General features: G+C 48.3%; 3 protein-coding genes across 3 annotated transcripts; all 3 read right to left on the reverse strand.

Annotated features, from left to right (window-relative positions):
- Nucleotides 1–738: 738 nt before the first annotated feature.
- ATNIH1004_009023 (uncharacterized protein) lies at nt 739–1,882 on the reverse strand (the record flags this gene model as incomplete). Its single annotated transcript, XM_033573624.1, has 4 exons — nt 739–1,099; nt 1,152–1,309; nt 1,438–1,587; nt 1,877–1,882. 4 exons carry the CDS (start codon nt 1,880–1,882, stop codon nt 739–741), a joined length of 675 nt encoding a protein of 224 aa, XP_033424176.1.
- Nucleotides 1,883–2,736: 854 nt separating this feature from the next.
- Nucleotides 2,737–6,448, reverse strand: ATNIH1004_009024 (putative serine/threonine protein kinase; the record flags this gene model as incomplete). The annotated part of the gene is made up of 2 exons (XM_033573625.1): nt 2,737–5,668; nt 5,748–6,448. The coding sequence occupies 2 exons, from the start codon at nt 6,446–6,448 to the stop codon at nt 2,737–2,739; spliced, it is 3,633 nt and encodes a 1,210-aa protein (XP_033424177.1).
- Nucleotides 6,449–10,429: 3,981 nt separating this feature from the next.
- ATNIH1004_009025 (uncharacterized protein) lies at nt 10,430–11,745 on the reverse strand (the record flags this gene model as incomplete). Its single annotated transcript, XM_033573626.1, has 2 exons — nt 10,430–10,647; nt 11,562–11,745. The coding sequence occupies 2 exons, from the start codon at nt 11,743–11,745 to the stop codon at nt 10,430–10,432; spliced, it is 402 nt and encodes a 133-aa protein (XP_033424178.1).
- Nucleotides 11,746–12,558: the final 813 nt, after the last annotated feature.

The raw sequence follows: 12,558 nt of genomic DNA on the forward strand, positions 1-12,558 counted from the left end.
GTACAGTATGTGTATCTGTATGTAAGCTTGATGTATATATGGTATTGTCAGGACCTAGATAGATTACCGGTCAATTCAATGAATGTAATGGCCTAATGGCCTGAATGCCTGCGAGCCTGGTTGCCTGATTGAAAGCTGCTACACATATATCCCCATACGATACACAGACTGTTCTTATATACAGAATAGTTACCTAAATTACAGTCTAGTTGAAGGACAGCGATGGGACTCGTGTCGACGAGGGAGCTGAAAGTCCGGCATCTAGAATATCCTCTCTGCCTTCAGACCACATCAGGCTGACCACCATTGCATTTCTGGTCTAGAAAGTCAGCCTAACCCTATTATTAGGTCTCTCTTTTCCACTCATCCAGGGTTGAATTCATTTCGATTTCACTCTTGCTGGTAGGTTCGTGCCCTATCCCGATTCTGGCAATCTAAGTGGGCTCCTCCGATAGCTTCGTTGCACAGCCACCCGGCTGAACCGTCGGTCTGCACTCAAGTCTCGAGGGTCCTTCTAAGTTAGCCCTAAATTGTCCCAAATGATACGCACTTTATTCGCGCCTATTGCTATTCTTTTTAATTTTATTTATTTATTTTTGTCATCCAGCGGGCTGTATTGCGTCCACCTAGAACTATCTCAGTGCCATTGGAGCCTGCCGACTCCAGGATATGTATGGGAAGCTGCGAAAAAAAAGTTGCATCCTCACTACGATCCCAGTCGAACAAACACAGCCGCATCTAAATGAACCTAAACACCGTCACACTCTCCCGTACCTGGGAGCTATGGTAGTCGATGCAGCTGGGCCCTAGCCCCGCATTGTCCACCCAGGCCGGTTTCCAGTAGTACAGTCCCACGCCCTCAGTGGTGTCCTCCACCGCCGCGGCCACCTGCTGCAAGAGCGTCTTCTGTCCGGAGAAGGAAATCGGCCTCAGGTTGGCGGGGAAAGCAGTGTCGGTGTTTGGGCAAGACTCGGGCCAGTTGGTATCCACCACCAGTAGGGGTTTGGAGTAGGCCGACTGCACTGGCCCAGGCTGGACTGCAGCGCCAACGGCGTCGCGTGCTCGTCGAGAAAGGGTAGGAGAATACGACGATAAGATCCTAGTCCAACGAGTTAAGCGTCCCCATGTCCAACACGGTGTCGTAGAAGTACCTCTGGGCGCCCAAATCCCAGCCGTTGTCGAGGCGGATCATGATCTTCGGCTTCATCTCTAGGGTCGAATCTGTTGCATACGTCCAACTTGTAGATATATACTTCCCAAGAGGGTGTGTCAGTGTCTGTGGTGTGCCAGCCGGAAGGCGCCTCCTGGTCTGGGTCAGCCAATTCGATTCGAAGAAAGAGGCGTCCAACAAGGGTGAGATTCTACCTTGTGTTTTAGATCCGGCCCTCGGCCCGTGTATCACTAGTGCAAATCCTAGTAGATGGACATTCAAGCTACCTTGATCAGTTTAGCAAGGCTGAGGTTATAATCCAGGTCATAGGAGCCATCGTTGGGATTCACCTTCATGCGCTGTTGAATCGAGTTGACCCCATTATCCGCAAGGATCTTCTCCAGGGCCTGTGTCACGCCACTGAGGTTGTAGGTGACCTATTTCTTTTCCTCAATAAGCAGAGACAAGATATCCTCCACTTCCCCCCCGGTAGGTGGGGATGGTGATGAGGAGAGGAAGCCAGGGAAGAAGAAAGGGGAAGATCATATTGGCTGCATGTGGGATATGGGACTCTACTGGACATGAAGCCGAAAGTCGCGGACCGCAGATGAATTATATGCCATCCCAATGAACCTCCTGTGAGTGCTCCACGGACTTTAATCAATGTACAATAGTGGAAAGTCCTGCATTCGGCACGGAGCAGTGCCTCATAGGGCGACTTCGTACCTTCATCACTACAAGGCGTTGGCATCATTGGTGTGAGCATCAGGGCCTGATACACTGGAGTTCGCAGATCCTCGCATGGTTCCCTTCTACCCCGAGCTTGTCTCACCTCAGCCCAAGACTACAGTTGACACAAATGACATGCGGCGAGGTGGATTATCGGATGAACGTTTGTATTGTCTCTTCATCCCGTCCGCATAAACTCTCGCGGAACGGCTCTGTACTCCCATTCAACCCACGCAAATCCCAAAAATCATCATCGTCGCTGTCATCAAGCCAGACTCCCTTGGGTCATAGCCGGCCACGCTATGGGTATTTCAATTCCAAGCCCCATAACGACATTGCATACAAGAAATCACAACGTTCCTCGAAACCGGGAGGCCGTAAACAGACACAACATATATATAAACGCAAAGTGCAAATGGGAGGCATGTAAAGAGAGGCGAGCCAAGAATTCCCATCATCTTTTAAAGCCCGGCCCACAAGGAGTTAGCAGGGAAGAAAAGGTAGAAACACAGCGGCCAAATATAAACGAGCCACCAAAGCGAATATATATACAACGAACCTGCCTCTCCACCGCAAACCCTAAATTAAAGATAATTGAAAGCTCCGTAGGCTGTATGCTCATAAGCCAAAGAGCAAACCGGACAACCCAATGTAATAAAATGACATACATGCACAAACCATGACCCAATAGAATAGAAGCCATCGGAATATGAACCATTACTCCAGTGTCAAGAGAAAGAAAAGAAAATCATAAAAACAGAAAGAAGAGGTAAGGAGGTATGAGAATAAAGATGGGTAGGCTCAGTGAACATTCGACTATTTCAGTCGCGAGTGCTAGTCACACACGTAAACTCCCATTATGATTTCGAGATGTGTTTGCCAGGGACGATTGGTTTCTGGGGAGTAGCCTTCTTTTTCCCAATGACGAGGCCTTCATCCTCCGAGTCATCCTCGAAGTCATCTTCGTCGTCACAGTAATACCGAGATTCGTCTTCCTCCACCGGTCGAGGTAGACTTGGACGCCGCGCTTTGACAGTTTCACCCGTACGAAGGATAGAAGGAACCTGGATCGCCGACTCGCATTCCTTGTCCCCCTTGTCCCTGACAAACCCCTCGCCAGAAAGCGAGGACGCACCCGAGACAACGGACGGGATACTTGGGTGTGAAGTGCTCTGAGATATTCCGCTGTAGTCATCGACTGAGGATGAAGAAATGGTAGCAGCGGATGGAGGGGATGTAGTCAGCCCGACGGTGGATTGTTCAAAGAAGGCAGTATCGGCAGGACACTCCATGTCCCGGCGTTCTTGCCCACTGATTACGTATGGCTCGCTATTGCCATGGGAAATCATCTCCCCTTTGACAGGAGTACGTTCGAGATCGTTCCTTCTCTGGCGTAAGGCTTCTTTGGTAAGGGACAGGGGCTCACCGGAAGCTTTGCCGGGGAGTTGATGAGATCGGTTGCGCCGATGTCCTAGGTTCTCGGTCCGAAATGGCAGCGATTCCTCGTATACCAACAAGTTAGAATGATGGCCAACTGCGGAAGCGACACTCAAGGCCAAGCTAGGCTCGGAGTGCCGGTCACCGTCAAGTGACGCTGCTTCTGAAAGAGGCCTTTCTGGGCGCTGTTCCCCAGTCTGAAGTCCTCTTGCTAGCCTACGGCTGGCTCCGCCAAATAGGCCACTGACATTCGTAGTCCCGGATGTTTCGACACGGGCTGAAACACCGGTTCGTCGAGACACCGAAGATTCAGTGGCATTGGACGGTTTGACCGTCTTTGCGGACTCAGCAGTAGACAATGTTGATGTCGCACGCTCCGGGGGTTCTGGTCGAGGGGTGCATCCATTAGATTGCATCGTATCGAATTGCACATCTTGGAAGTAAGATGACTGCTCATCCCGGCCCACAGGGCTTGCAGTGACACTTTGTGAAAGGGGGTGTTCACCATCTCTAGTCAGTCGAGAGTGCCGAAGAAAATCCTCCTCCCTAAGACTGGCTCGTCGGTTGTCCCAAAGATGCTTTCCAAATGAATTGCTACTTGACATAGTAGATAACGATTCCACTGACGGTGCTGTGCTAGGCGTCCGTTTCAGATTGTCTTTGTCTTTTGACTTCCCGGTTAAATAATTGGACCATTTGGCAACGTTGGATCGCACACGTTGGATAAACGGGACCTTGCTGACAGCTGTAGTAACTTCTTCATTCGATACTTCAATCCGCTTTCCTTTGCTCTGATAGCCGGGATCGGTCTCCTCCACCCATGATCTAGGGTTTGGCAAGCCATCTAAAACCCAGGGGTGGTGCTTGATCTCTTTCACGGTGATCCGCTTTACTGGGTCCTTTGTCAACAGTCGTTTCAGAAGATCATATAGCTCATCATCAATCTCTTCGTAGACGAGCTCATGTTCCATACGTTTGCTGTTGTCCGGATACCGAGGCCATTGGCTGACAGAATCAGGGTCATTTTCAACAGGCTTTAGGCGCTTTCGCGAAATAAAGACATCTTTCTTGACTATAGTCTGAAACATGCTATACTCGTCGTCCGAGACAAATGGCAGGCGCCCAAAGATCATCCCGTAGAGAGTCACGCCGAGAGACCAGACATCAATAGCGCCGGTGATCCGAGGCACGCTGCCAATGGCATCCACAAAATCGTCACCTGTATAGCACAGCTCCGGAGCGTAAAAAGCGGGAGTCCCAACGGTCTTAGAGAGCTCTCGAGCGTCGTCTAGTTCAGTTGCATCAGTCTCCCCGACTTGCTCTTCATCTTCGTCCCTGATGGGCCGCCCCAGGTACGAGACACCAAAATCTGATATCTTCACGCGATGACTGCTGGTGACCAGTAAATTCGCAGGCTTGATATCACGGTGTATGATGCCTTGATAGTGGAGGTACTCAAGACCGAGCAAGGAATCTCGGAATGCGTTACGAGCTTCGGTGAAGGTCAAACAAGGGACATAGGACATATCGTCGTCATCAGAGAACCATTCCGGCTCAGAGGGGGCATATCCAAAGCTGCTAGAAGCGGTGCTGAACCGCCTTTCGAAGTTGAAATCTGCATAGGCGCCATACATACTACCTTCCACTGCAGCCAACGTTGATTCATGGGCCGACATGAAAGAGTGGCTTGGCGAGGATTGGATATCTTCCTGGCCCACTATAGAACGGCTGGACGTACGGGCAAATGACATGTCGTGTCCGGGTTCCTCCTCCTCATCTGATTCGGCACCATGCTCTAAACTCCAAGCTGGAATGGGACCTTGCTGTGCGCAAGCTGCCTTTGCTTGACGCCGTTCACGTGCCCTTTCTCGTTGCTGACGGAGGTGCTGGGCGGTTCTGACATACTGCAAACTCTCCTCCATAAACGATGGCGAATCCGCAATGCCCGCCTTTTCGCGCTCAAGCCGGTTTTTGTCAACATGCACGATTTCTCGCAGACCTCGCCGCCGCCAAATGATCTCACCGTTCTCAACAAATTCAAGGACTATATAAACTTTTTGTCGATTTGGATCGTCAATAACCTCTAATAAACTGACCACATTCGGATGACGCGCCTTCTTCAAGATGGCGACTTCTTTCTTGACTTTGTCTTCAGGATTCCCCAGCTTTCCCAAGCGACGACGTTTCGAATAGCGCTGCACAATCTTGATAGCAACCTTTTGGCGCGTAGTCACATGGCGACCCAGCTTTACTTTCCCATGCTCACCCCGTCCAAGCTCTTCGAGGATTTCATACTGATTAATTAATTTATTCCCGGTCACGAGATCCCGATCCACTTCAGCAGTGTGAGTCCTACCAAGAAATTGTTAGCTTGAATTCATTACGATCCTGTGGATGGCAATCGATGTAGAGAGGAGAATCAGCGACTCACTCTTTCGGCGGTTGCATGTGCGTTGGGTGGAGATATGGACTGCTAATGCGACCTTCATCGTCCGAGCCGAGTGGGGTTGAGCTTCGAACGGAAAAAAGACCCGGACTGGATATGGGAGTATTGCCGGCCGTACGGGAGGGCCGTGACGGCGCAAAGCGAGTAAGGATCTCGGTGCGCGATGGGTATGAGCTCCGGGAGCGAAGGAACGGAGGCTGATAGGTAGGGTGAACTTGGGATTGGAGAACAGCGTACGATTGGTCTGGATAGACAGGGTAGTCGGTGGATGGGGCATCCGACTGTCCTAAATGCGAGGTTCTCCGAGGTAGAGAAGGGCGTCCAAATACACCGAGATCGGAGCGGACGTCAACCACGGAATCCTCATTCAAGGCCTGTAGCGAGCTAGAAGAGGTTCTGGTAGACGGCGACCTGGAGGTACCTGAGGAATGGTAGAGATGGGAGAATGGATGACGTAGAGATGTTTGACCGTCCGCTACATCACTTGTCAGCGGAAGTTTGGCGGTTGGGGGCCTGGTAACAGTCTGCTTAGTGTCCGCATCTGTCGAGGTCGAAAGTGATTGCTCTGACGCCTCGCCAAGCTTGTCGGAGCCCCGTCTGTGGACACCGTCTGAATTCTTGCCATCGCGAGTAGCGGAAGTAGTGGGCTCCTCTAAAGTAGGTGCTGAAAGGGGGCGATCAGTCATTTTCATGTCTTAAACTGCTAAAACAACTTGGTACAAGTTGCAATAGAGCATCCTCCTCTCTACTTGCCCTTCTTCCTCTCTCTGTCTCACTGCTCTTGTTTTCTGGTCTCGACTTCCTGGTGTGTTTCTGCTGCTTCTTCGTCTTCTTCCCCCCCTGTTCTTTTCTTGTTTTGTCTTCTTTTCTTTCTTTTCTTTCTTTTCTTTTAACACGAGATCCTTTTGTTTTGTAATTCTTTCCCAAATGAACCGCCTGATTCAGGGCGAGCTAGCGAGAAGCTCTGGTGATGCGCACGAATGAATCAGCATAACTCTCTCAGAGATCGACTCGGCCGAATGCCATAACAGCTATGCAGGTCAACTTGGCAAGGGAAACCGTGTGCCCGACAACGGGGAGGTGGGAAAATATCCAGGCGATAGGCCTGCTATAGCACCAGGATGCAGTCGAGGATCGCTTGTCTCCGGACACAAGGGTTTCGGGGGAGGTGGGGAGAGTCGGAGAGTATCGTCGTTTATTGCTGAGATGGGAGGTAGACCAGGTAAGAGAAAGAGTAGCGGTTTAATTCTAGAGCTAGAGATTGGACAGTCGCAATGGAAAATCTATACCGTAAGTGCCCCTCAAAATGAATTGTTGGGTACAAGAGCGGATACAAAAAAAAGAGGAAGAAAAAGGTGTCTGTAAAATAAATTATGAATATGTAGATGAGTAACGAAGAATAAACTGCGAAAAAGGAAAGGAACTCCGTAGGAAGTGGGAGGAAAGAAAGGTAAATAGGTCAGGAATGGAAGTAAGAGGAGGTAAAGAGAACAAGGTGGTGGTGAAGGAGGAAATGTGTTGGTGGGAGTGACCAGGGACCGATAGGAAAAAGATGGGATGAATGACGACGGTGGTAGTACCTTAGTAACGATCAGGTAGTATTATGGGCGAGAGAGGGTCGAGCAGGCTTTTGTCAGGTGGATTTGGGGGGGAAGAGGAAAGGAGGGGATCAGTACTCTGTAAAGAGGGACGAATGAATTGGGTACTGTCACCGTCCGTAAGGACATGGAGGGCACGAGGGCAGGTACAGTACAGTGCCTCTTCATTGGAGGTAGTAGTCACTTCGCCTTGACTTAAGGCAGGGTTTCTTTGAGGGATCAAGCGCCAAGATTGCTGTTCTTTAATTTTCTTTTTTCTGATTCTTTTTTTTTTTTATTCTACGAAAGCCAACGGAGAAATTCACTCGTCAATTAAAATAGTTTAATAAATCCAGTGACAACTGCCATTAGCTTCGACATACGTATCCTCAGGCACTCTTATCTGGCCAGTCCTTTTGTAGGTTCACAATCGGTGCTAAATCGGTGGTATCGTAACTGACCGGTAAGTTTCGTACTACTAACAAGTTAGACGTAAACTGCCTTAGTAAGAATACTCTTTGTAGACAAGCCGGCTCGGCCGACCATCCGGACTGTGGACAAGGCTCTTGGCGTTGTCGCTGGTTGGAAGTTGGGACCGTTTCCTCGTCCATGTCTGGTACCGACCAGAAGATCACTGTAGTCCATCCATACCTACGGAGTAAGGTAGTAGGTACGTAGTAGGTGGTATCAGCACATACTCTGTATCCACTGGGATCTTGACCTTCAGCTGGAGACTTTTGCGTCAGTCTACCTAGATTGGAAGTCAAGGATGGCAGTTTCATGGGAATACAAGGATATCCATCCATTCTACAGAATATACCCGACGGAGTACCTCTTTCCAGGAAAGTGGCGGATTCTCTTCGCCAAGCACCCATCACATTACGTAGGGACTTTCTCCATCCACCAGTGTCAAAGAGTCATGGCCCTTGCTACATCACTAACTCTATTAAGGTCGCTTTCTCCTGTCCTTGTATGTAGCTTATTATTAATTCCTGACTGTGGTAGGGAGTTTTATCCCCATCATGCGTACTCAGTAGAATTAATCCGCAGTTGGACCCTGTTCTGACCTACTTGTCCACAGTACACCGCCACCTCACTGCATCTAAACTAGCAGGGGAGATGGGAAAATCTTTATTTTACTAATTTTATTTTTTTATTTTTTTTTTTTTTTGTAAAGAAAAAATGGCCGACTAATTAACACCTGTCACTGTACTATTCAAGGGGGTCTGTTTAATCTTTGGATCGTGTTCCCTGGGTCCACTGTCCATTAGCTTTTTTTCATCATAGTTCTACTTCTATCTGGACATAACCATTTTTTTTTTTCATTCCTTTTTTTTTTTTTATTTTTTTTTTTTTTTTTTTTGGTAGGTGGGGGACCACAAGTATTGCCTAAATTATAATGGAGCCCATTGCGACGAGCCTCATTATCAATATTGGCCCATAGCATCATTGCAGTTCATTTAATTTAGTTTCTTAAGACTTGGCAGTCCGTATTCTCTATCAGTAGGTGGGATTGAGGGAGGCATTATTCAACATCAACCCCTCCAAAAAAAACAAAACCAAAAAAAAAAAAAAAAAAAAAAAAAAAAAAAAGGGCGAAAGTAAGAAAGAAGGAGAGAAAAGAAAAAAATGGTTAGGTCCAGAAAGAAATCAAAAATCTTTGCATCTACAAGTATGCACATTATAATACTCAATATGCACGAACTTCGTAATTCGAGGATCTTGAAATCTTGAACCTCTATCGAACCACCGTCCCAAGGTTCTATCTTCCAGCTAGTGCATCTTTACCAAAGACGCCAATGCAACTTCAACAGCGCCAGCTCTCAATCCGAGGAAGGCTCTTCCTGTTCCCTGGTTCTGTTGGAAAGCTGTCGAAACTTACAGTCAACATCATCAACACTTATGCGTATCAGCCTGATTCCGTCCATGCGGCGTAGTTACCATTCAACATCCTCCCCTTGATGGACTAAGGTATAGAATCCGCAATTATGTCAGTGCAGCCTATTAGCCGTCTTCCCGTCATCCGTGAAACATTGCAAGAGCTCTGATCTGAATTGAGCCAACTGGAAACATCATGTCTCTCGCTGCCCAGTACTCTGGGTAACCTCCCTGAATAGGACGGTCGCTCCATACCCCCTAGCACCAAAGACATATCCTTGTATCTACTATGTAGGTATATTCTGTTGCTTGTCTGACTGGGTCCTGCGAGAACTACGTATTGGCGTGCATGCGCTTTCTCTATCCTTCCTGGGGAATGGAGAAGTAATGTCATTGGAGCCTAATATCGATTTCCTATCCTATGATACGTTATATGTGCTCTGTACATGCCTATATTACTCCAACCCCTGTATCGGCCATACAAGGTGTCACTTAATTTCTCCGGGTAAAAGTGAAGCAGGCGAATGCGAAAGTGTAGGGAAACTGAGACACCACAGGTAGGACATTTTTCCGGGTTGCTGCTGCTGCTCTATGGTAATATATGGATGATGATACCCAAGGAAACAGTTAATACGTCATGTCTCGTATTCAATGTAGACGGCATGATCATCCTTATCAATCCTTCCAATAGGTTCATGATTGGAGAAGCGGCTACCTAGGCGGGTGTGCGCACAGGACAACTGGACGACCCGCAGTTTTCGCCTCCTCTCGAAATGACAATATTGGACGTTTCATGTTTGATATTCCATTTGCCACTGGGGGGGGGGGGAAGAATAAGCGTACATTGTACAGATGATGGTGGGCAAGAAGGGAAAACACCCTTCTCCTCTTCCCCATTTCATGGCCACTCCAAATCCGGTGTCGTGCAGGACGACTCCGACCTGACCGAAGACCATTGGCTCTCCATGTCCGAACCAAGCTTTTTAGCGTCATTCGGCTGTTCAACCTAGTGCAAATAGTATTCGTAATTGCGAAGTAATGTCTGTCCTCGGTATCAATACACGGACATACTGTCGGATATCTCGAGTCGGATTCCTCGAGTCGCTGGTACTGGGGAGGTAGCTCTATATAAATACTACCCAGGAGTTAGGTAGCTTACCTAGTAATAACTCACTCCTGGCTTAGGGAGAACCAGAAACAACCTAGAAAACATTAGTCAAACATGGACATCCATCCAGCTTGTTGCACGGCAGAGTCTGTGCCTCTCTGGTTGACCAGGTTATAATCCCACTCCTTCACTTGCCCTCCAGGCAGATCGATTGCCATAACCCCTGCAGCCTCATCTCCAAACTGGTCTTGCTGCGGTTCATCCCACCATTGCACCCAATCAGACTCCCGGGGGGATACGAGTCCCACTTCGATCTTTGTCGCTTGGACGTACGTTCAACAGCCTTTGATAGGTCGATTCGATTCTACACTAGCCACAGAGAAGACAGACAGAGTGTCGTTGATTCGGTCCATGCGTCTTGCTCAAACAATAGACATGGCATGGCATGACATGACATGTCTTTTCCGGGATATTGCATCCACTATGCGTGAATTTTTTATGTACAGAAAGTTCTAACAGCACTGACCTGATTCGTAGCCACCTGAGGAGATGCATACAGCTAGCCAGTACCTACCTAGGTAGCTGGACAGGCTTTCATTTCCTGGTATATGAACGGGACGAAAAGATAGGGAGACTTACATCTACATCGATCCATGCTGCCATCTGAATTGTGACTGGGACTCCGCGCCCAGTGCTATCGGGATGGATGGATTGAAACCGTCCATCCATTCATCTATCCCTCCTTGTATCTCAATATCGTTTCAGAAGCTCTCCTCCGGCCCTGGATGGACTCACTAGCTCGGTTTGCTGTGCCATAGTTTAGGTGACTTTTGAACTCACCCCCCGGTCATCAGTTGGGTCAGGAGGCAACTGGATATTGCGAGACCTCCCGAGGAGATCGATTCCAGTAGATCAATAGACAGGAAGGGCACCCACCGTGGAATAAACGAGGGTATCATTAAAGGGGGACGGTGTAACCCATCGCCGTTGGATTTCTTCTGATGACGAAAACGAGAAACGATACCTATCTACTATCTACCGGAGAGAAAGCCCGAAGTATAGGGTGAATCTCACTATCCCGTCCATGGGATCAAGTCGTCCGGACTGAAATATCATCATCCCCTGGGATAAACACCACCATCGCTCAACTGCTTACCAGGACCCTGGGGGAGATTTGCCCCACTCCAGTGAAGTTTCCCCTGGTCGCTGACAGCTACCTAGTTAGAGACGATTTACTCCATACTCGATGCGGATCGACGAAGAGCACGGACTCCAGGGTCAAATAATTCACCGTCCCAATATCGCCACCCCCATGGCCATCCTGAACGAGACGAAGAGACCTTGATCTGTCCTCCAGGAGCCCCGCATCGGCCCCACGAGATCCCTCGTCTGGAAAGTCGTGCAACGCGACAATCTCCATCTATGAACGGGGCGGTACGGATTACTCGTGTAGTACTCCGTAGATGTTTCTTTCTTTCTTTCTTTTTTTTTTTTTTTCCTCCGACGAAAAGCGTGGCATATCCTGGATTACCCGAGAGAAGAAAGAAAAGAAAAAAAGGAGGTGGATAGATCTCAATCACTCTGGTCTCTGTTCTGGGGATGTGGATGTCTATAGACCGGTGGTCAGAACGTCATACCGTCATCTACTTATTAAAGAAGAACCTAGATACGGGGAGTCAATATGCCAGACGGTCGAGGGTGGCTTATAAATGCATTTTTAATCCCAATGGATCTACGAGAATGGCTAAAATCAACTGTGGGTTGATAGTGGGAAACAGGGGCATCCATAGTAAAGTGTTAGAGATCTTTTAGTTTAATGTACTGATATTCGTTCAATAAGAAAGGCTTGTAAAGAACAATATTCTGGTATCCTTCATGGGCTCCCTGACTGTCTTGGATGAATGAGACTGCTAGAATAGCCCTCGTTACAGAATATGACAGCCATGATAGAACAGTTTCTATCTTAAGAACCAACATATAGGGCTGAACCGCTGAAGAGAGAATGGATCCACAGCCACCACGAAGGGATGAAGAAAACACATGCTTGATAAAGACTAGAGTGTAGGAAGGATCAAAGAATGGCCAGTTAGTCCCTACCACAGTGGTGAGGCCGTGCATGGAGGTCCATTGTGTCTCACATTCTCCACTAGAACTGCAGCATTCCTGGTGGGAGATCGATCGGATATTCTTGATAAGATCTATTTATTATCCATCATCCATCATCCATCATCCA

This window comes from Aspergillus tanneri (genome assembly GCF_003426965.1).
Source record: "Aspergillus tanneri strain NIH1004 chromosome Unknown AapTan_6_pilon_pilon_pilon, whole genome shotgun sequence".
Lineage (NCBI taxonomy): Eukaryota > Fungi > Ascomycota > Eurotiomycetes > Eurotiales > Aspergillaceae > Aspergillus > Aspergillus tanneri.